Below are 24,664 nucleotides of genomic sequence, written 5' to 3'. Positions count from 1 at the left end.
ACCCCTCCAGCAAAACACACATCCAAGGGTCTCTGATGTCCTAATCCCTGAAAGTTTCTCTTTTAACATTGAGTCAATGCTTGGAAGCTGAGCAAAACTTAACTCTTACCATTACTTACAGGCCTATTGTGTCATACCACAGATTTGGTATCTTACAGCAAGTTCAGAGAACATATTATCAATGTTGTAACTCTAATCTTAATCATTAACACATCTGAATAGGTAATTTTTGCATTAATCCTGTGAAATTACTTCCTTTTCTTGTGAATGCACGTGTACTTCCATTAAACTAATAAAAGCAGTTATGTTATATAACAACTGTTTGGCATTTCACAAATGATGAAATTTACATGTTTACATTCTTTCCTTGAAAACATCTTACAACTTCTATCTGGCTCCTTTGAAGCTGATAAGAGGTTAGAAAGTACCTAATCAGAAAAAAACCCCAACCTCATAGTTAACTAATTAAAAACTGAAAATGCAGAAATAAATAAATGCACATCCTAAGTGTATGCAGTATACAGCTCAGCTCATTAAAATGCCTACCATTTTCTGTGGCACTGATGCATAGTTCGGGTATCCAAGAACATCTTTTATAAAGTTGTTATCACAGTTTTTTCCAATCCAAAGGTAAAAAATCTGCAAGATGTCAGAATCAGTTTTAGAAAATGCCCTGCATACATTTTAGAGAAACAGGCAAGTGGTGATGCAATAGGAATAATACCAGAATAGTAATTTCCATGCAAATGAATCACTTGAGTGTTCCAGCTGCAATTCATGCATACATTTCTATATTCATAAGTAAGTGTGTAAATACTCAGTACACTGGCAACATTGAGAGTAAGATCATTAAACATTAAAAAAATATATAGATAGAATTCAAATACTGAAAGAATGAGGTTGCAGGACACATTTATAATAGAACAGGTAATGCAGTAATTTCCCATGTTACCTCCTTAAATGAAATACCTCAAATTATTTGAAGTCACACAACACTGTTGGTTACTGCACACTGGCTTCCCAACTAAACAAGTCGTAAACCAATTATCAAAGCACATTGTAGTAAGTATTTCAGAGGTCTGGAGACAAGCTAGTTTTACACTCAGACTCAGTCCTGAAGTGATTCAAGGTTAAAAGCACCTTTTAGACTGCCATTGGAGTAGCGTAATGCTTTATCCAATTGAGTATGTTTCAGTGCAATTCCTACAAATACATTAAACTGTATTACAGATTTTGTTCAGTATCCAATTCCCTCCCACTTGCAACTCTTACATAACACAGGTCACAGATCATAAACCCACTCTTGGTGTGTAACTGAGAAATGTTCCTGCATCAAGTATTTTGTTAAATCCTCTAGTGTATGCAATTTAATAGCTGCTAAAAGAAATTCTGAAAAATAAAAATACACCAATTCCATAAAAAACACCTTGATGTGAACTCTTGCTATATTCTGAACCAGTCTTGCATGTAAAAGAATCAACCTCCATAGCCTCAAAGATCAAAATATTGAAGCTTTCACTGGAATGCAAATTACTGTCAGGTTATCTGGAATGCTGATTCGCAACACTGTCATTGCTGAGAGCAGGCAATGCTTTTGTTTTTTTTTGGGTTTTTTTCTCCTTAGAAAACTTTAAAAAAGGGAATGTGGAAAATTTTAACTTACTGAACCGCAATCCATAAGAAAAGCTCCTTCTCTTGTCAACTTCTCTGCAGACAACTTCTGAAGGGGTGGCTGAGGAACAACTCTGTCATTTACATGTATTGTACTCTGTAACAAAAAAACAATTCTCAATAACACTAGAATTTTACCTTTAAAGGTAAAACAAAATAGGAAAAACACTGATAATCTCTAGTGAAATTTTGAGGATTCTCATGTAACAAAATACTATGTTAAGCATAAAATGATTATGTACATCAAGCAGTTCTAGAATGTTACTTATTCTAAAGGCTACTTTAATACCTAAAACATAATATGGGAGTTAATATAAGCTGCTCATGTAACATTATTGATGCTAGATGTAGAAATTTCAAAGGAATTACTACTGTTGACACTGAAGTTTTCTACAAACTTTTTTTCCATTGCATTCAATTTCACTAGAAATGTTGCAAGAGCAGAAAACCACAAAATTCTACTCCCCATATGGAGGGGTTCAGTATATTATTGCATTCAATTAACAGGAAGTCCCCTGATTTAACATCCTGCCTTGAAGTGATCCTTGGGTTTCTCCAGAGCCCTGTGACTGAGCTGACTAAAGAATCTGGCTGTTTGCACTAACACTGAAGGTTGTTATTGGGCAACTGTATCTGATTTCTGTATATAAAACCCTGAATCATCCATCAGATCTATTACACCCATTTACCACAGACAGTGGCAAATGATAAAAACACACTGAAGATGTTTCCAATACATACGATTTTCTTTACTTTCTTTGTATAATAAAAATTTATGAATTAATTACTAACTACTGGAATTACAGTCATTGAAACAAGATTAAGTAGAACCACAGTCCTGCTCACACTACTGTACTTGCAACTCAAGACTTCAAAATAATGTTTTTCTTGATTTTTTTATAACTTAGGGGAAATGCTCCATTTGTATCACAATAACAACATAAAATAATTGCGGCACAGCACTAAATTTAATGGGCCATTAAAACTAGAAAATGCTATAACCAGGCTTCATACATTACCTCATCAGTCAGCTTGTCTATTCTGTACAAGTTGGGATGTATCATCTTCATCAAATGAACAAGAGGCTGGCTCTTCATCTGGCACATTGCATAAACACGATCATCCAAGCGTGTACTTGTGCCTGTTCTGAAGGCTTTCTGCAAGAGAACATTACTACTCAAGCAAATCCTGTCCTTTATGTCACATGTAAGAGTGCATTTCAAAATTCACATTTTCAAAGTGTTAAGCAAAGGTGGCAAAGCTTTTGTAAAGAAATGTATATTACTGGTAGAATCTTAATAAGACAGCTTGAGCAAAATGTTTAAAACTCCTTACTGATAAAGGAGAATAAATTTCTCCCTCAGTTTGTCTAAAATTTATGTGCAACAGCAGTTCTCATTTTTATTCCTGACAAGTGACACCGGCCTGTGAAACTCACCAATGCAAGCTGTCACAGGAAAGATACAAGCAGAGCTCAGGCAAGGTGCATACTGCACAAGACTAACTCTGAATTTATAGTAGTAAGAATTCAATGTTAAAGAACAGCTTTGGAAGGGAAACATAACTTTCATGTTTTATAGGTGAAACTAGACTCTCATAGGATAAAATTTATTTTTTAACTCTCTCCTACTTCTCCTTTAGAAGAAACTGGTACACAACTGCTGTGAGAAGGAACACAATGAAGTAGACACCATATTCTAACTCAGTGGAGAACATTCCTATAATCAAAGCTCATATTCACTTCTACATCAAAGCTAATGAAATCACTCCTTCCTGGCTGCCACAAGCATTTTGATTTTGGTTTCTCTGTATCCCAGGTTTTATCCTTGTTAATAAAGATAATAAAAAAACCAAACCTAAACAACTTCTCCTAACCATTCTTATTTCTGTCTTTTACACAGCTTGCTTTTTCCCTGCCCTTAACTACATTTGTAATGCAAGTATCAAAAAATCATAATCACTACATTATAGAATGAAGTAATCACTAAGCCAAAGAAAATAAATTATTATGCTTAGATCTCTTACGAGGCTTATATAAAGGTTTGTTCATTATAACACAACCAAGAACTGTCAGACATGAAAATCTTTATGCAATGAGATTTATTCATAACAAAACCCTGCAGGAAGCTCTTTCTTTTAATCCTAACAAATATATCATTAAAATAATAATTAAAAAAAGAGTTCAACTATATGACTTGAGTTTCTATAAAAAATGTCATCATATCTCTCTGTAAACTCATTTTTCTTATTGGAACTTTAAAGTACGGATGGGAATATACATATAAAATATATATTGGAAAATACTTGCTTTTTCCATCATAACATAACGATGAAGAAGTACTAATAAGCAGTTTGCAGCAACTTTTATGGGCTACACTAAGGAGCTGCAAAAATCTGAGAAATGTTAATTGTAAATTGTATATTTATTTTCATTGTAAAACAGCATAAGACAAACAGTAATAAATTCAAAATCAAGTAAACTAATAATATTCAGACATTAAAAAGTTAAAATAAGCTACTGCAGTCATCTTCTACAACAAAGTCCAGTCAGCATAAAGACAGTAATCCAATTTCCATAATTTTAGAGAAGTGCAGATATTGCTTGACCTAGAACTGAAGAATTCCTCAAATGAACAATGAACTAAACATCAAACAATAATCCACTAGATCATACGTACCTGTTTGAGAAGAGCCAAAATATAGAGTGGGAAGAGCTTGAGGGAATTTGGTGCTATCAGCATGGACTGCTGCAGATTTGAGGCAGTTGACATGTATGCTGCCAAGGAATCCACCACGGCATTGACTAAGGCATCTCTTGCATCGGCAAGGCTGGATGAAACTGAGCGATCCACAGCTGGGGGATTAGGAGGGAAGAAGTTACTAGTCATCTAGTACTTCACTCATTCCCTTGAATTCTGAAAATGTTACTTGCACTTCTGGGTTATGTTTCAAGACTAAAATAATCTCTCAAACCACATCTGCATTCCAATTTTTTTTTTTGGAGTAAATTAGATGACTGTCCATACAGAAACTCACTTTTATAATCCTTAAAAATATAGCACAGCTAATTTCAGCTCCCTGTTTTGTACTCTTGATGAATTAAAAGAAATTTTTAAAGCAAAGTGAAGTATAGTGAAGTATAAATATAAATTTAAACCTTATAGAAACAATTTAGCTATTGTTGAAATGCTGTTGCCCAACCTCCAAGATAAAATTCACAGCAATTAATTTTGATTTTTTTTTCCCCCCTTACACAAGAAATTTCTTCCATTACTTCAGTGGCATAATTGTGATTAGTGTAAATACAGCTTCATCTTTCTATGCTGAGCAAAGGTTGCAAATCCTTTGCAGGTTGGAGGAAGCCATCTGCTGGACTAAATGTGCATTTACGAGGAGATCACAGAATGGTTTGCATTGGAAGATCATCTAGTTCCAATCCCAAAAGACAATTACATCCCAAAAGACAGAATTACAATTTACTTCTTCTAATTGATTTCATTATTAATATACAATATAGCATATGCTAAAATGCTGCACAGAGTCATACACATTTAACAGAAAAGATTAGTCTATGAAACAGCTACTTATGACCCACAATTTTGGGATAAGTAAGAATCCTCAACCCTGCAAAAACAGAAGAATGGAAAACCAGTATCTCAGATATCCTGTTGTCAGGAATTCCCTTTTAGTCTCCAGCAACTCACTGAACTGAATCACTGTTTCTTAAGTAATCCTAGAATGCTGAAGTTTGAGTGAACAACAATGATAATGATGATACAAAAATGAAAGTTTTGACTCAAGTGTGTTATGACTCTTTGTGCTTTACTAAGCCCCAGAAAAAAAAACAACAAGAAGGCTCCTTTTAAAAGACTAAAGTCAACTAAGATTCAGAAGGAGGAGTATTTCAGTTCACAGTTTCACTATAAATTTGGTTTTGTCATCTTTTGCACTCACAGGCTTCAGTGTGCTGCACTTCAACCTTTTATAACAATATCCAGGCTTTGTTCACTACTTATTTAAGCAGCTGGAAATTATGCAAAAAACCATGTGAAACTTCCTGGTCTGTACTCACCCATGTTTGCTAAAAGGCACACAATTGCTTGTACGTCTGCTCCTGCATATACCTCAGACAGGGAACTCACTACAGGCAAGCAAAGTGTGTGCACTCGAATTCGACGCTCACCTAAGAGAAATTAGTGGAAATCATTATACATTCTCTCCTAGTAGAAGTAAACAAATTCAGTAATTACATCTCCTCCCACCTAAGATGCACCCATTCTAGAAAACATACCAGTCAAGAAATTGCTGCAACACTATCTCCCATTCTTGTCTCAAACTGCTCAAATTCTACTCTAAAGCAGCACAAATTGATAACACAAACTAGCAACATCCACAATAAGTGGCTTTGATCCTACAAATAAAGTACATTGATAACATCCCAAAATTTTGTGGCATGTCCTATCATACAAATTAACTGCTATTCTTTATGCTCACCCATCACAGTAATTGCAGCTTGTTACAATCCATTACAGGTTTGTGTACTTAGACAAACTGCCTGCCAAACACGTTATTGCTTGTAACAATGGCCACACTTTTAAGTAAAAGAGTCTTGCTGAATCAGCACTATGTCACAGTCAGATGAAACTTTCACATTAAAACAATGTTTATAAGGAATTCCATTATGTGATTAACTGCCAAGTAGGCTTGCTAGCTTACTAGCTCTGACAAGATTCTTTTAGGATATAGAGCACAACAAAAGGCTGTGAAACCAACTTTACAAACATTACATCATAAAAAGAAACAAAAAGCCCACTGACGAATTAATGTGAATTTATTTACCTTTACTGGAAGTATACAAAAGAGCTGTTTGAAAACAAACCAAAGATGTGTCAGTCAGACTTTCCTCTATGGACATTTGTACTGCATATCCAGCATCAGGATTGACATTAGCAAGGGACAGTAAGTCAGTGGATCGTACAAAAAAATTCCCATGGAAAGTGTGTATTGAAAGACCTAGAAGCAGATTAAATAATTCAGAATGAGGTTAAAACAGCATGGAAAACTCTCACCAGTAACTAATACCTCAGCCCTCAAGCTAAGGTTGAAGAAAACAGTACGATTTCTATCATGAAGAACCAATTACATGAATCATTAGACATTTCAGAATGGTCCTGCAAAGTTCCTGTCCAATTCTGAACACTCCAAAGTGAATGATGCCCTTACACTACACATCAACTTACAGTGAGATGGTACCATCAGCTAAAAAACAAAACAAAAAATCAAACACCAAAAGCTAACTTAACAAAGAAGGTATCTCTTCAAAGAAAAAAACAACATTCAATTTAATGTTGCTAAAGACCAAGCACATTCAGAATGATTGCTAACACATTTATACCAACCATTCCATACAAATCAGTATTTAAGACACACCTTTTGTACATCTTATGCGCATAACTGCTTCAAATCCAATCTTTCTTGTAAGGTATCTCTTCAAGTCTTTTTGCAACTTTTCAGCCTGAGCAGGATTATGGCTGTGATGGAAAGATGGATAGTAATAGATGCATCCAGCAGAATACTTGGACATGCAAGCTGTGAAGGAAGGGAAGGTACAGTTAAGAAGTAAAACTGGAACATGAAATCAGGACATAAAAATTTTATCTATACTTCCACATCTATGTTCATTCTTCTCAATATCACCCACATCTGTAAGACAAAGAGAACTGTCCCAGACCCGTGAAGACAGAAATGAATCACCCCAACACATAATGACCTAATTACACACCAAATTCAATAAGCATCCTACATCTGGCAGCTAAGTGCTTGCAGAAATATCTAACGATGTAAAGGCAAAATTAGGTGTATGTACAGAGACAAATCTTGGATAATTATCAAAAGATGAAAACTGTTCTACCCCTATAATTAAACTTCATTTATTTCTTGCCAGTTTGTTTCCAGTTCTTGAGCAGAATACTTCACATTTAAAACCTTGAAATCCTAGAATAAATTGTCTGATACCAACAATGTAATACTTCTGTTCTTTACTTCCATCAACTTCAAGGTCAAGTCCTTTGCAATATGAGCTGCAATTACAGAAGTGCTAAAATATTTATATGACTTAGGAATTCCTGTGCTTCTAAAGAGAGACAAGAGTGCAGAAAGAGGGAATGAGGTACTCCTTACCAAGAGAAGCTAGATCAGAATATTGTGAACTTAAGAGAAATAAATCCACAGCAGTCTGTTGGCCAGAGCAATCCAGTGCCAACTTCTTATAAAAGTCTGTTGCTGGACCAAGATGCTGGACCACCTTTAGTAAACAAATCACACAGGAAGGAGTTATGACAACGATCATGCTTTTTAGACTTCATGGAACAAAAGACATACTATCCAGCAGCATATGAGTAATCGAGTCACAAATATTTGCAGTTTTACTTGCCAAGAAAATTATGGCTCAAAGGCCAAAGACAGCTCATGCACTTCAAAACTAGTAGTACCACACATGCACGTATAAAGTAGTGATCTCAAATGCACAAACATAGACATAACTAAAATTTAGTTAATTGCTACAAATGAAGACTAAGTGATTGATCTGCAGAACTGTGCAAGTCAGAAAGACATGGTCAGTCCTTAGTCTTTTGAAATGAGTAGTAAGGGAAGTTTTTTACCTTTGTGCTTGACCTCTGATTGGGATCCTCTCTGGAATGCAGAAGCCCAGCTCCCAAAGACGGTAACTGAGTTTGAAACACAGAGATCCGACCACCCGTTGGAGACATCAGTTTAAATGCAGCCTGAAGAGCGGGGCCCAATGCACTGTGTGTTTCTCTTGTATTGGTAAACATATTTGGTAATGCATTCAAAAGATCTTTTATCAGCTGCAGAAGAGATTGAAAGGGGTTTTATGAGACTGCTTGAGATTTTCTGCTGTTTCTAAAAAGCTGTACTGCCATGACTTAAGTGGCAGAATCAGTACCAAATATTTCAGTTCAGTTTTAACACACTAAAGAAAACAAAGCTGTAATTTTAAAAGCTATGATGTATCCACAAAACAACATGCAATACTTCCATAATGAAAAATTAGCATTGGAACTACATATTATGAAGATTAAGTTTGAAGTCAAAGTTTAACAGGAACATCTCTGGAATATTTAACACCATAAATTTAATTACATATTTTGAGCAATCATACCTCTTTGCTTTCATGGAGATTTACAAGTAAACTATCTGGCGTAGGTAGAAAAATATCTGTGGAGAGAATAGAAAAAAAAATGTATTAAAGAAAAAAATACCACTATAACAAAACATTTCATTGCCCACTGCTACAAACATCATGAAACAGTCTACTTTTCTAATATGTGTGTTACAACTAAGTATTCCTTGCAGATAAGTAAGTAAACTATAATATGCAGATACATGTGTTAGAGAGAGCAATACAGTCTGTACAAAGCTTGTCTGATTCAAAGCAAAATTAACACTGAATTTTATATATTAAACATCACCTACTCTGTAGCCAGTGCAAGACTATCTTTCAAAAAAATACTCTCATTCAATAACATTGACCTAATACCAAATTCTGAGAGATTCTAACCTTTGTTCTAAGAAGAAAAAAAAAGGGTTCTCAAAAATTCAGCTTCCATTTTCTTTTTACTTACCATCAATATCTGAGACAATCAGCATCTGAGGCTGTGATAAACCTTCTTGCAAGTTGTAAAACTGAACAGTGCTGTCAAACGTTATGAACCCTATCCTTGTTCTTGAATCTCCAGGCAGCCTGAAGCATTAAAAAATAAACTATTAAGCCCTAAATCTCTCTCTCAAGACATATAGATACTCAGGGCTCCTGCTGATGTCAGCAGAAACTCAGTTTATGTGTAAAGAAGTGAAGGGAGAACATAAGAACGGAGATCTGAAACATGAATACAATCAATATTTCCTGAACATTTTCTGAAAAGCTGGGGTAATGATACAGTTTATAACCAAGTGTTACAGATAAGCACTCACTAATATATTGATGCTTTGTTCCACAAGAGAACTTAACAAGTTCATTTAAACACTAAACTGATACATGAAAGGAGGCAGCCTCCTCAGTTCTTTAATAGAAAACAGTGGTTTTTGCTCTTTCCTAATTCAGAACCCTCCTTTACTAATGAAGTTACAGAGTACTCACAGCTCTAAACCAAAATCCAATGTCTCTACAATGCAACATATTTATTTCTCATGCAGACCACACTTCAGTGTATGACACAATACAAAACTAAAGACAACATGGGATTTCTCAAGTAAAATATAAAAAACATCATGAAGTGCTGAAAACCATGACAGTGACCAAGAGCAATAGAGGAAAATACTGCTGTTACCATCTGGGTATATAAATGAGGTGGATGAAGTGATTTTCCTGTGGACTTTGCATGGGATTCTATATATTTTCCTATAATAATTAAGCATATTTCTGAGATTCTGTTGACAAAATAGCCGTAACAAACTGAACAAAGAAAGACTGAACCAAAAAATGGAAGCAAAGATTTTCAATGCATATGCTGGGTTCTTCATGAGAAAATCAGGTTCACCATGAAAAACTTGTAGAAAGGGATTTTCAAGGCAAAGCCTCCACAGGATTAGTCAAAAGGCATGAACACAGTGAAGTTCATTAACCCTCGCTCAAAATGCACCAGGAACAATCCCATATATGCTGTCCCAGTGCAAAAATAAAAATACCAAAATCATCACACAGTAACTGTGATCTGAAAAAACGAAACTGACAACACAATTCACCTAGGCAATATTACTCTTGTGGTTACAGTCTTCCAGTTTGCAGCACCTCAGACCTTTCAGCATAACAACCAGACCATTTAACCGCTGTAATTTATTTGTTGATCTAAGTGGGGGGAGGAGGAGGAAGAATGCAATTTAAAAATCTTTATACAATCAATGTGTTGTTAGAAGTTACAGCCAAATACTCCTTGCAGATAAGTAATTAAATTATATGTAGATATACATGCAGGGAAGAAATTCCAGGTAATGGAACTTCTGCCCTTTAGGGACAGAATGTTTACACTCTTTAAAATTTCTTATAAAATTTTCAGTTGCAATTTTTCAGAACAACATGTTAGCTGATTTGAAAAGGTCATTTATACTCTTACTTGTCCAGGTTTTCCAGCAATGACTGGCAGAGTATTGTCAAATATCCAGCCTCCACTGCATTATGAGACACATCTAAAACAAATAAATACACCGCAGGCTGAGGAGGACGAAGCTACAAAGTAAAAAAAAAATAAAAACACTCAAAAATCATATTCAAAGAAATGTTAAAAGTGATCAGTTATTAGAAAGGGAAGTAGGAAAAGGGAATACTTAGAAAAATGCAAGGTAAGCGTTATGCAATAAAGGTAATTTACTAAGCAATATGAAGATAGACTTAACCACAATCCACAGTGGTTAAAATGTTGTACTTCAGGGAAAAAAAGGGTATTTTAGTCCTTTCTTTCAACAGCCTATTCAAACATGATGAAAGATACAGACTTCTATCTCTTAAATTCCACTGCTCTTTCAGTACTCAGATAATGTAATCCATGAAACAGGGTTAGAGAATTCTACCTACGCCCTTTCCCCAACTATGTAACAAGCTCTGTTTAGTTACTGTTAAATGTCTGCCACAAAGTTTCAATTCAAACACATGAGAACAATTTATTTGTGCTGCTGCTAATACTGTCATTATGAACTAGGCCTTTTTCCAGGCGGACAAGACCACCATCCCAGCAATTGTAAACTGACTCCTAATAAGAAGCATTTCCTCACAATAACTAACTAGAAATTTGAAGATGAATTAATTTGCTCATTAGTCGATTACTGGTCTTTCAAAATCTCAAAATGAGGGGAAAGGCAGAAATCACATTTCATCAGATTCAAATCTGCCACATTAAATTACAGTGGATGCAACACATAGTGAATTACTTTTAACTCAAAAGCTTCAGACTATTTACACCAGCCAAAATTCAAAACATGAATTAAACTATTCTTTGGTGTTAAGAGGAGCTTCACAGAAAAATTAAGACACACCACACCACTAGGTCACTATGCAACATTAATTTCAAGCAATATTATATGAATATGCAATTGCTGTCGAAGTTACTATGAAAACTTTTTTTTTACCATATAGTCTGAAGAAGCAATGAATTCCACTGTAGAATTTTGCACCTCTGGGCGTTTATGAGGCTCTCCATAAGACCGTGTCAGAGGATTATACATAAATTCTTCAGGAACTATTAAAAAAGATCCCCCCCCAAATACACATTAGTTTTGTAAGAAAATAAAAACCATTATTGCAGCTAAATGCACAGTAATGTGGGCACACTTCAATTATTGCAACTGCAAAAAATTCACATTAAGGATACATATAAAAAGGAACATTTCAAATATTTCAAGCATACCTTTAACATCGAAATTCAGTAATTGGAAAGAAAAGGCTTATTTTAAACAACAACAGATCCCCAACTATAAAACAGAAATGCAAGTAGAGCATTCCACAAGAAGCAAGAATCTGCTTCTCATAACCTCAGGCCTAGATTGTGGCTGTCATCATGTTTCCATTAGCATATTGCAACAGTAGTCAGTGGGATTAGATGACTTCATTAGACAAGTAATCAGCATATTATGAATACATTTTCTTCATCTCCCCAAAGACTGCAAAACAATCTTTTGCTTCAAGAAAAAGCACAACACACCTGACTTAAAAGGTTCCTCAAAATCTCTGGATCATAAGCACATTCTCACTGTAGTCTATGTTTTAATCTAAAATATCTCATAGCCTGATATGATGCAAATACTTGAAAGAGATTCTATAAATGTCACCATCTCCTGCTGCAGTCACTTACCGTCATTAACTCTATAGCACAGGTTGCATTTCCACCGCCTTTGATCAATGAAGGAAACAAAAGGGTTGATATAAGTCCTGCAGGATCTGCACCTCACTATTGTGCTTGATGTTATTACTGGTAATTGCTAAAAAGGAAACAATGAAAAGCAGTCACAAAGGTATGTAATAGACTTTATGGAAAACATCTCTGCAGTACAGTTCATAAAAGCTTTGTAAGACTACATTTTCTATCATCTTTCCTTTGGGCTGCTTATTCAATTTTATAGAGTAGTTATGATGTCTATTAAAAACAATCTTCCCGTTAAAACCAAAACCACCCCCATTTAATTATTGTTTTAATATAATCTCAAAATCAAAGATGCAGTAAGATCTTAAATGAAGTTACCTTAAATTATAGCTGCTATGGCAAAAGGAAATATGCAAGGACAACTTTTGAGTGACACTATATGAAATATGATGCACAGCAAACCTTACACAAAGAACACACATTTAGTAAGTTATACCAGACAGTTATATCACATTTTTACATAAATGCTAATAAATTAGATTGAGAGAAGTTGATTAACAATTATGAATATCGCTTCAGTCTTATATTATGCTTATGTTCTATTGACAGCAAGTATCAGGCCAGTCACACACACAAAACGAGCACCCCTCATCAGGAGAGCTCTGTGAACACCTTTTCAGGATGTATCTGACAGTTGTGAGCCCAACACAGAGAGTGGTAATTCTTCAGAGAACCACAGGCAAGCAAAGATTTCCAACAACAAAAAAAAGAAACTTGAAGGGACCTTATGCATTTCAATGAAGTAGCAATTTCAAGGCTTTTCTTGCTCTCCTCCTCTCCAAGTCACAAACAGTTTTTTGGTACTTCTGTTAAACTTAGGACTTAGAGTTCATTATATTTTATTGTTTGAATGAAAATAGAACAAATGCATATATAAAACACACACACACACACACAAAAGTAAGGTACTTTACCGTTAGGTCCCTGAAGGGATGCAGCAACAAACCCAAAGGAAGCTTAGCTTTGTTTAACAAAGCCTGTGTCTGTGGAATATTTGTCAATGTACATCGAAATGAGCTGAAAGGAAATAGAAACATTATTTTAAAAAAGAAGTTTTAAAAGTTGTTGAAAACATTGTGTTAACATCTGATTTTAAAGAACTTAGAAATTTAAGAAATCCTATATTTACAAAGATGATTTAATTTAAAAAAATGGAAAAAGATTTTAAAAAAGGCTTTGTAAAGAAACAACAACAAAAAACACTCCCCTGCTCCACAGTTCAGCAATGCAAGTATACCAAAACTAACTTGCACTTAACAGACAGAACTGCTTTAGATACAACACTCAATGATAATTATGTATTTTTGAGTTCATTATAAAGATTTTTCCAGCAAATAGAGTATTTAACTAGTTCTCAAAATGTCATATTTATATAAGAAAAAAGTAGAAAAGGATCCCAAATACGGAGAGTCAAAACCTTCTGTTTTTTGTAACATGAAGGGACACTAAAAAAGTCCAAGGCACAAACAGTGCTGTCCAAAGTGTTCCACATGTAAAAATGATTTCCAGACATTCAGTTTTCTGATTTCTGTTTTCTGGTGGGACCATGAACTGTCACTACAGCAATAAGGATGCTGAATCACTTTGGGGCAATGAAGAATATTGATCTTGGAACTACAAATAAAATCTTTGGGGAACAGCACTTTCCATTGTACTTAGCTGCACTTGACTTGGGATAGTTGATAATACTACTAAATGTTAATTAGAAGAAAAAGGATATGTGATTGCAGATTACCATAGTAAAACATAATCATAAACTATTAAGTGTATTCAGGCATAATCATAATGCCTTTATGGAAAAAATCCCATGTAATATTACGAAATATTCTATTAAACATACTGTGCAACATTAACGTGTTTATTAAAATACCTTTAAAAAAATGGATAAAACAAGGCAAAATTAGAGAAAAATTATTAAAATACTAAGAAACAAGCTACACTCACTGCATATAACGTATTCTGATAGCAGGACAGTCACAATATTTGTGTAATGATTCAGAGGATAAACTTATTTTCAGTTGAAAGGGGTTTTATTAGTTCATCAATAAGATTTCAAGTTTGGAGTCAGTTTAGACACTTTTTGACATTTTAAATCATTATTGCCCACTAAAAAATATAGGACACTGTCCCAGACACAATAAACTTACTCTGGATTGCAGTTTAATTTCCTAAGATCAGAATTCAAGTTAGGCACAGGTGCTGGAACTGAAGACACTGGTAGAATATTTCTATCATGTGTAAGGTTTACTGGTCTCAAGCTTTCTGGCTGCTGAGAATGCTGTAGACTTAATCCTCCTAAGGAAGAGGACAGCTGGTTCACACCTGGATATTGCTGAAAAAGGTAAGAGCATGACAAACAGGTAAACACACAATCATGTTTAAATAACAACCTTCAATCTTCTTGTAGTGCCCTCCCTTTCACACATGTATTTAAAAAAAGATACAGCAGCAATTAGTAACAAAAGCAGTATTGTACTGTAGAAATTTAAAAATGCTACAGCAAATGTGACACACCTTCCAAAGGTATATCACAGGACAAAATTCCAATTCATTACACAAACCAACACTGGAAGTCACACACAATCCTTCAATCTCTCTAGGCGTAAGAAAACAAGTTACTAAAAAGGCTGACACAATTTCTCTCCCACTCTCCTCAGCAATTTAACTTTTGTTACAATCAACTTTTCCAATTTACAGACACTGCCTTTAAATATTTATTTTTAAATTAAAACAAAACACCATAGAAGAGGAGAAAAGGTTAGGCTGGAAGGCACCTTTGAGGTCTGGTAGCCTAACTCCCTGCTCAAGCAAGACTAACTTAAAAGTTAGTTTAGATTGCTCATATAGATTCATCCAGCTAAGTTGTGAAAATAGTTTTCTAAGGACTGACAATTTCACAGCACAATCTGTTCTAGCGCTTCCCCACTCCCATCCTGAAGAATTTTCTCCTTATATGTTCAACCAGAATTCACTTGAAGCAACTGCTGTTCTTTCACTGTGTGCCCCTGATAAGAGCCTAACTTCGTCTTGCCTTAAAGATTAAGCCAACCCTTACAATTAAAAAAAAAATAATTAAATGAAACCGTTCTTTCATTTTACATTATGCCTGTGACAGTGAAAACATTACTGGATGTTATATGCAGTAAGGAACTTTGATCACCGACCACAGCAGTTTCACTGTCTTTGCCAGTTGGCTCCTACTTCAGAGAGCAGAATTTGTGTATCAGTAAGTTTATTTTTCTAAACCCCTTCACACATACATTTCTCTGCACTTCTTCAGCATTTGTGTCTTGCCTCAGTATCTGGCTCTTCTTGGGGGGGGTTCATGTTACAACAGGAATCAGGTGATTATACACAATTTCTTGGGTGTTTGGAGCTATCTTTGAGGAAAACGGAGCAGATGCAGGCAGCCTGCTCCACTACACACAGCCAGCACAAGCTCTACAGAGCTCTTTTATCTGGACCCTACGCCATGCCTTACTCAAAGTCATTTACTGCTTGAGATCACAGCCTATAGCAATGTTCTGATATATGCTGATCAAGTACTTCCTTATGCTACTTCATGGTTTCCTATCAATAAAGTTCAGCTCTTTCAAACATCAAACCTTAACACTGCAGAGGTTACTAATAACTGGTGAAGCAAACTTGTTAAGCCTAACTACTTGGAGGCACATTTAAAACTTTCACTCAAAAGCCTTCCAGTAAGTCTAGAACCAGTGCTATGACCTCAATATTATACCTAACATTTATTGTCTCAGAAATTATAAAAATACGAAATATGAAAATTCAGGGGAAATATATCAGAAAAGGGTTTTCCCATGAATTTTCTTCATGAAGTACTTTTTAAATTAAAAATACAAGCCTGTGGATAGTGCTGAAAACCAGGATGGTGTCCTGGATTACTGGGCTGCACAGGAGTAGGTGGTGTTGCATTTTGGTAGCCTGGCTGTAGTGCTGGATATCCATAACCAAAGGGCTTAGAAGCTTTTGATGCTTGGAGGACTGATGGAGAGGGAACTGGGCTGCTGGTCACAGAACGTGTCTCTGGAAAGACAAAAGAAATGCCACAGGTATTGAATATACTTATTTCCTTCTTAATTTAAATGTAAACTCTTTAATGCTTCAAAACACCATTGCCATTTTGAAGTTTTTTCACTATCCTTCAAGTTATTTTTCTGCACTGATAAAAAAAATTTAAAAGGAAGATTACTTCAACAATAGTGACACTGCATATGGAAAGATGACCAGAGACTTGTGTCACTACAAACAAAATGTTACTTTGGAAAAAGAGACAACTTGAAAAAAAAAAAATCACTTTAATTGAATAAAAATAGAACCACATTTTATTCCAATATATACATTTTATATAAACCACAAATGAGACCATTCATGCTTAGTCTCCCTCTCTCTATCACTTCTGAAAGCTGTCATAACATGACTAGAATCAGTCTATGATTCTATGTTTACTTTACAAAAAGTTGTGCCTACAGTTAGAGGATATGTCTGTTAGCTTAGCCTTATGTTTTGACAGTATTCATAAATGGCAGAGGAGAATCTAAGCATGGTCTCTTTTGAAGTTTAAACCTGATGCAAGTTTCTCTTGTATATATGCCAGCAGCACAGTTTACTTCTGCTATTTCTAAAGGTCCAACTGAAAGTAAGACTCAGACCTAAATCCACAGTGAACTTAACCGCTGTAAAGAGATGAAACTGCTCTTTAGAAATGTCTACAAATGTGAACTAAGTTTCAGAAGAATTTAAGCTTGGTGAAGTCAACTGGGAAAAGTGCAAGCAAAGGAACAAAGCAATCAAGAAACCAACCACCAAGAAACTATATTTGGCACAAACATTCCATGAGGAAAAACCCCAATAAGACAATTTAAAAACCACAACAGATTTCAGAAACCTAATGCTGACTCTGTTTATCTTTAAAAAAAAAAAAAGAAAAAAAAAAGAAAAGGAGCAAGTTATTCTTAGAATATGCCTTCAGCAGAACCAAAATGGTTAGTTATTAGGCTAGGGGTTAGAATTTGTAGTCCTGTTAGATTCTATGTGGATAACAATATCAGCTTTCTAACTGAGAGAGACCTCACTTTAATCAGGAACCCATCAAACTACAGCAAAATGCTGTGACACTACCAGGGGCCAGAACAAAGCAAAGGAGCCAGAAGGGGAAAGGCCTCCAAATTAATCCAGTCATTAATTTAAAACACTGGCTAAAATGCCTTGAATAGCATCTTTTCCACTTGCTCTCAATATGGCAGCTCTATAGATTTCAAGACCAAGGTAGTCAGCCAGCAGGTTCGTTTAGAACCAAGCTGACAATCCTAGTATTTTTAGAGCTATGAGTAAGCAAAACAGCAGCCATTTCCTTTAGATCAAGAAAAAGAAAAGAAAATAACCTGATCCAAGCGTCTCTGCAAGCTGATATTGTTGGTCTCCCAAAACTTCTGTGATGTGTCAGCAACTATTAGCAGCTCCTAATGTCAACAACACAATCAGGCACATAGTATAATCTAGAAAAAAGATGCTGCTTTCATACTTGGCATATTTGCATCACTACCTTCAACACTACAATGGAAAGTATGACTTATGATTCAGGGAAGTTTTATTAAATGGTTATATGAACTTAAGTGTTAAAACTGTGAGAAATTATTTTCAAAGGAATGTATGTTTCCTCTGATGATTTCCCCTGTTCCTTTCATAGGCGCTGCCTTTCATCTACTTGTTAATTAACAAACAACACCAGAAACAATAAAAAACATATTTATGTACTTAAATAAATAATTCAAAACAAACTGCTTACCTGGATAGCCACCTCCTTCCAGGGCATCATAATTGTTTGGAACAGGAGAGGCACTGCTTGTAGTAGAGGAACTGTCAAGTGCTGGAGGAAGAAAACAGTTTAACTTTAGGGACATCAGAAATATCAAACTTTTGATAAACAAGAGACTGAGATATTTTTTCTAAAACCTTTGATAAGAAACTGTCAAGAAAGACCCTGGGAAAAACCTCATCACTTCAACCCTAAGACCTGAAAACTATCACCACTGTAAAGAGGATAGGGAGAAAGCATAATCAGCGTGATACTAAAACCAAACAAGCACATGCCCAACAAACAGCAAAAGAGATCAATGGGAAAAAGACAAAAACAATGAAAAAAGTTTTTTCTTGAAATAAAAAATATTTTTCTATTAATCCAAAAGTTCTTTCTAGACTATATCAACTGAGGTCACGTGCATTTTAAAAACAGTCCGTTTATGACTTTCTTCACAACTTCAAGCAACAGAAGATTCCCATCATCTTCAGCGTGATTATCCACCATCCTCACATTCAACCCAAAGTGACAAGTATTTAATTCTTCCCACTTTTCTGTCCCGTTCTAATTCATAGCTAGGTTTCCTTTCAGTCAAAAGAGTCTGTTTTCCATTATCACTGTCAAGCGGTCTGAACTTCATTTGGTGTAAACAATTACTCTTGGCTCAGCTTAAAGTAGCTAAGTAAAAAGGAACTATGTAAAAATAAGTACCAAAAGTTAACTAGGCACAATGAGCACATCCATAGTTGTTAGGACCAAAGAGACTTGAGTGCTTAATTTTTAGTTCAACCTAAACAGATCTTGAATATCTTACTGTAAAACATCTGGCAAGCAAAGAATTCATTTTAAAACATCTCTTCCAATGCAATTTCATATACATTTATTTCCAAAGAAAAAAGAACCAAGAAGATTAAATTAAATTCTCTTTAAAACATACCAAGCCATAAAGTGTGATAGAAAAGAAAGTGTCTATTTAAGAATTGAGAAAAAAATTTAAAATAGTATATATAATTTTTATGGCAGAAAAGACTGAAAAGATTCACTGATACTGTTCTATTCAGAAGGATCAACCATGACACATCCCATTGCAAAGCTGAAAGTATTTCAAAGGAGAACTTCAATGGTGGAACATTTAAGACTTCCAAGAAAAGAGACTACTACATATGAAAACATAACATCACTGACACATAAATACCATGGCACCATCCTGACAGAATACATAATTCTGGAGCATTTTGCCTTTAAAGCATTCAACTAAGAAATAGAAAAGCTATTAAAAAAGTCCATAAGACTAACAAGAATATATGATTTAAAGGAAAATTAAAAGGAAAATTTAATTCTGTGACATTCATACAATCTCAATTTTCAGATATTCACTGTAAATTTTCTTTTTTTTTTCAGTCTTGGAGGTAAAAAAAGAGCATAATTGCATAATTCAGTTAAAAAGCTGAAGGAAACAAGTTTCATGACATTTTTACCCTGATCAGTATTAGAGCTTTTAAAGCTTTGCTAAGTCTCACTACAGGAAAGTCAAAATACACTTTTGTTACGTCAACAAAACAATTGAGAAGACACACAAATACAAACAACCAGATTTCCAGCACCTATTCTTCATAAAACCACTGTGACAGTCTGAACCAGGAATTTTGTCTACTGAAATCTGTTCAGGATTTGCATTAGCTCCTGGTGACAGGGCATAAAACAGGATGCTGCTCATTAATCAGCCTCCATATCGAACCTGGATGTCCTTTCACTCTCTTCTGCAAGACAAATTTAAATGCAATGATACCTCCAAGGCTACAGGTTTTAGTGAAGTACAGAACTTGAGAGAGAATGATGGTAGGGAGTATGAAACTTGGTTTAGGGAACAAAGTAAGGAGAGAAAGGTTACAATTAATAAAAAACCCAGTCAATGTAATTTGACAAGAAACCTCGGCATGCAAACCCAACCCACGGTTCTTAATTATGACCTGGATGTCATCATTGATTTGTTCCATTCTTCACAGAATTATTATGAGTACGCTACATTATTTTCACAGTATTCTAGGTGATTATTTAATACTTTAATAAAACTGGCACTTTTTTTTTATGACAACATGAATTATAAAATTAAAGAAAAAGCTACAACAGTTTCCTTTTCCTAATCAATACTAAAAGCCAGCAGTGCAAGGTATGTGTCTATTAACAAGGGTAGTAGTCTAATGTTTATCTCAAAAAGCTTTTCATACTGTTGCCACTCACACAGCCAGTAAAGACTTCTTTAAGTTCCAAAAGAAAAGGTTACCAAAACCGAAGAAACTAGACTGGTGAGAAACATTAAACTCACAAAACCAGGTCATTCTGACAAAAAACACAGGCAAATCCTTGCAACCAAATACGAACACTTCAATCAACCAGGACAAACTGCTTCTTTAAAAGAAAAAATCAAAAAATCTTTTAAAGTCTTCTACAAAGCAAGCAGATTAAAACTAAACCTATGTGGCTGACCATTGAGACATACACCTTTAGAAGCAGAAAAAAAGCAGCACAGATTAATTTGCTGTCCCAAAAAGCACTTACAACCTCTCAATGTTTACTACCTTAATTGTATGAGTTCCTTATGCATAAAATGAGAAATAAGGCAAACACTGTATAACCTAATGATACAAATAGCACCTGAACAATTATCAGTCTAAGTTCTACTGCCAGTTACCTTCAGTTAAAACTCTCTGCAAATAAAAAAAACACAAAAATATGGGAGTTTTGCAAGTAGTGAGTATTACTTTGTTAGATTCATAAAACATCTGATATTAGCATGACAAAAACTGGACCTATTTGTTGATCAATACTGAATCCTTTGTGTTTACTATACTAGTAACAGCTGGGAAATTTCAAGCTGAAGAGTCAGTGGTGCTTTGTCTTAAAGGAAGAAAAAGTTTCAGGGGATGGAAATATGGGGAAAACCTTGAGTAGGAAGATAACAAGATACTGGTGTAAAGCTAAAGCCAACCTGCTTCCTCATCCTCCTCATCCTCTTCCTCATCATCTGAACTTGATGACAAGGGAGCTGGTGCAGAGCTAGCTTGATTATTAACATATCCACCATACTGCATGCCTGTGAAGTGGAAAGCACAAACATCAGAGTCAGACAGACAGGAAAGACGAGAAACGAAAGTCACAAATCATTGCATTAAAAGTGAGAGAAAACAGCTGTTCCAGAGAAAATCCCAGCATGCAACAAGTTAAATCTACAACCCTAGAAGCAGTTTTTAGTGGGCTAGTTCAGCAAAATATTAGTAGCACATGGAAATTAGCAGATAATTTTATATGTGTGTATGTGCACATGAATCAGGAAATTAAACACGCAGACTTCCTACATATCTTTTTAATTCCAGTTTGTGCAGCGAAGTACTTTCATAAATCAATAAACAGAAATAAACAAATTATTTCCATATAAATTCAAATTATGTTATGGAAATGTTTAGTATTAACTTTGCTTGGCACAACTGCCCTTTTTAAGATAACAATAATTCATGTTGGAATTGTGTCAGAAATGAATGAAATATAGTGCTGTTGCCACATGCAAGAGTAAAAACACCTAGAGAGAGCACAAATAGTGAAATTAAAGCCAGGTAAACCTGAAAATTTGGGTTGACTTATGTTTACATGAGTGCCTAAATTCAGGCTCATAAGCATGTGACTACACCACGCACTTAGTATCTGGTGACAATGCACCAGCTGTAACTGCTGTCACCTCCACAGCACAACTCATCAGAATTTTTTTAGTTTTTTATTTGTTTGCTTTTACAATACCCACTCTAAGCCTATGTGAGCAGCACACAAAAGCAACACATAAACGTACCATTGCAAAACAAGAGTAAAGCATGCAGCCATGGCTTATAATTAATTTCCTACATTATGTGTTACTGATGCATTTTCAGCACCTTCAAGAAATCTTACATTTCTCTTGCGATAAGGCAGAGTTAGCAAGGATTTTAAATATGCTTTTAGTCAGGCACTGACATCCAAAATAAATGTAATTGATCACTGCTTCTCTCTTATAAATTTAATGGATTGCTATGGCAAGAAAACACCCTAAGTATTCAAAACTCGTGAAGTATTTGGGAATTTGGGGTTCCTTCCCTTTGTAGAAGTAGTGCGGCACCAACAGCATTCTTTATTTTAATACTACAAAGCATTGCAGAAGTTTATGTTATGCATAATCTGAAACCACCATGGTAACTAATAATACACCCATCCATTACTTTAACCAACTGTATCAACCTTTATTTAAAATATAGTCTATAAATGCTGTCAGTTTCATGGCTTTTTCAAAAAGGGTTACCAAATGAACCCACGGTGAACAGTTTAATTTCACTTTAAAAACCCCAGCAGAATCAAGGTGAAGAGTATATACTCAAATACTGGTAATAAAAGGAAAACAAAGCAAAACTATGTAACAACATTCTTGAGAAGGTGAACTTTCATGGAGAGACTGGTGCAAGAAAAGATAGGCATTACATTCCTTTATCTAGTGCTTTAATACTTGTACAATTCAAATCAAATTTCTCTAATTCAAGTAGTCACAACAATTAATGAAAAATCATCCTGAGTGCCACTGAATAGATTCAGTACTTCAGTTTTTCCATGCTGCTAAAACACAGGGCTAATTTGAGTAATTTCTAGTCCTATCTTTTAAAAATTCACTGGATGCACTTGGAAAGGAGAATACAAGAAAATCATTATCTGTGCGAGAACAGACTATAGCTAACAGACTAACAGACTATGTCTTTTCTCAGGCCTAGGAGAACTACTGAGGAATAAAATAGAACAACTGTATTACTGTGAAAGAGAGAGAAAATAAAAAAAACTATGATTAACATGTGGGTAAATGGGAAAAAAGTCAGGATAACAAAAAGGGCTGAACTGTAACAGCAAGAACCAAAGTAAACGTAGACCTGCTCATTGTGAGAGTGTAAAGACATCATGGACGTGGATAAGAAGAAAGAAAGGATATCTACCTGGAAAGCGCATGCCAATGCAAAAATTCCAAGCATGCGCAGATGAGAGAAAAGGACTGGATTACCCACTACTGGTGACATGCATTAAGGATGCAGGTGTTTGGAAAGAATATGGAAGAAAAGAGATTAAAAAAATATGCTAGCAACATAGAAGTTTAGGGATCATGAATTATGTCACTATGAATGCTGTGTAGACCAGGCTAGTTTGATTCTTACCAGCCTCAAGAGTTTGCATAGATTTATTTTTATTGCCAACGATACTACAGATTTCTGCCTTTAAGAGTGTGCTATGCTAGTACAACTGTCCAGCCAAAAAAACCCTCCTGAGAATAAATCTGGATAAAAAATAACATAGTTAAAAAAGTCATTGTTATGTGGGAAACTCTCCCATTCTAGTTCACTGCCCAGCAATCCCAATAGTAGGCCAACACAGGGGAGGAAAGGAATCGAGAGCAGAAATGGGTGGCTGCAGATAGCAGTTCCAAGTGCCATCATGAGCATAATCATGTTTTCTGTTGTGACAACTTCTGCTTAGTATTTTTTACAGATTTGATAATGGTGTTAAAATCTCCCACTTTTAGAACTGCAAAAGCCAATTCTGAAATCGTTATTTGAGTCAGGTGATTCCATAAATCTGGCCTAAAATGCAACCACACAATTTAAATCACCACAGATTTCTTGGACTGGAAATTTCTAACCCTGCAAGCAGAATACCTGTGACATAACAATATTGCACTCTAAGGCTTTATCCCACTATAATTAACAGACATCTAGAAATGTAGGTGGCAGGACATGAAGATAAATTGGGATAACACATTTGCCTGTGAAATAAACCAACTATTTAGGCATTTTAAGTTCATTCACCCACACCATAAAAGCGGTTCAAACGTAAAATGCACCTTAAATATGTACAGATTGTTATGTAAGATTAAATAGGCTTCAATACATATTTGTCCTGTTAGAAGATAACCAAGCAAACAATTACAATTTTTTCGTTTTTATAGGAACACCCCAAGAGGAGCCTAAAACAATTAAATTCTCTTTAAAAATTAATTCAAATTAATTCTGCTTTTTTTCAGAATGCTTTCATGTAGACAATGGCATTCTATAACTTAAAAAAATATATTAAAAAAAAATGAAGTCTATCTGATTTCTGCAGGAGAAACATACTTGAAATTCTAAGCCAGACAAATATTCAGTACATGTGTTGTTTTTCCAGTAGGTTCACTTCCACAGATAGT

The 24,664-nt window shown here is 35.0% G+C and overlaps 1 protein-coding gene across 2 annotated transcripts in view; it reads right to left on the bottom strand.

Moving 5' to 3' along the window:
- Positions 1-24,664, bottom strand: part of SEC24B (SEC24 homolog B, COPII coat complex component) — a 47,993-nt gene that overhangs the window by 7,334 nt on the left and 15,995 nt on the right. Inside the window, exons 4-22 of one of the 2 annotated variants that reach the window (XM_056489660.1) lie at positions 21,413-21,517; positions 18,412-18,492; positions 16,468-16,649; positions 14,753-14,937; positions 13,520-13,622; positions 12,537-12,663; positions 11,815-11,924; positions 10,806-10,918; positions 9,318-9,436; positions 8,855-8,910; positions 8,334-8,540; positions 7,852-7,975; positions 7,102-7,260; positions 6,511-6,684; positions 5,744-5,854; positions 4,350-4,525; positions 2,691-2,828; positions 1,664-1,768; positions 547-639 (exon numbers count right to left, since the gene is read on the bottom strand). In XM_056489660.1, the coding sequence (XP_056345635.1) occupies positions 547-639; positions 1,664-1,768; positions 2,691-2,828; positions 4,350-4,525; positions 5,744-5,854; positions 6,511-6,684; positions 7,102-7,260; positions 7,852-7,975; positions 8,334-8,540; positions 8,855-8,910; positions 9,318-9,436; positions 10,806-10,918; positions 11,815-11,924; positions 12,537-12,663; positions 13,520-13,622; positions 14,753-14,937; positions 16,468-16,649; positions 18,412-18,492; positions 21,413-21,517 (2,468 nt within the window). The remainder of the gene's footprint in view (positions 1-546; positions 640-1,663; positions 1,769-2,690; positions 2,829-4,349; positions 4,526-5,743; positions 5,855-6,510; positions 6,685-7,101; positions 7,261-7,851; positions 7,976-8,333; positions 8,541-8,854; positions 8,911-9,317; positions 9,437-10,805; positions 10,919-11,814; positions 11,925-12,536; positions 12,664-13,519; positions 13,623-14,752; positions 14,938-16,467; positions 16,650-18,411; positions 18,493-21,412; positions 21,518-24,664) is intronic. The other variant, XM_056489661.1, reaches the window with a different exon arrangement.

The sequence above is a fragment of the Oenanthe melanoleuca genome, chromosome 4 (assembly GCF_029582105.1).
Source record: "Oenanthe melanoleuca isolate GR-GAL-2019-014 chromosome 4, OMel1.0, whole genome shotgun sequence".
Taxonomy (NCBI): Eukaryota; Metazoa; Chordata; class Aves; order Passeriformes; family Muscicapidae; genus Oenanthe; species Oenanthe melanoleuca.
This window is presented reverse-complemented; position numbering and strand designations above follow the sequence as displayed.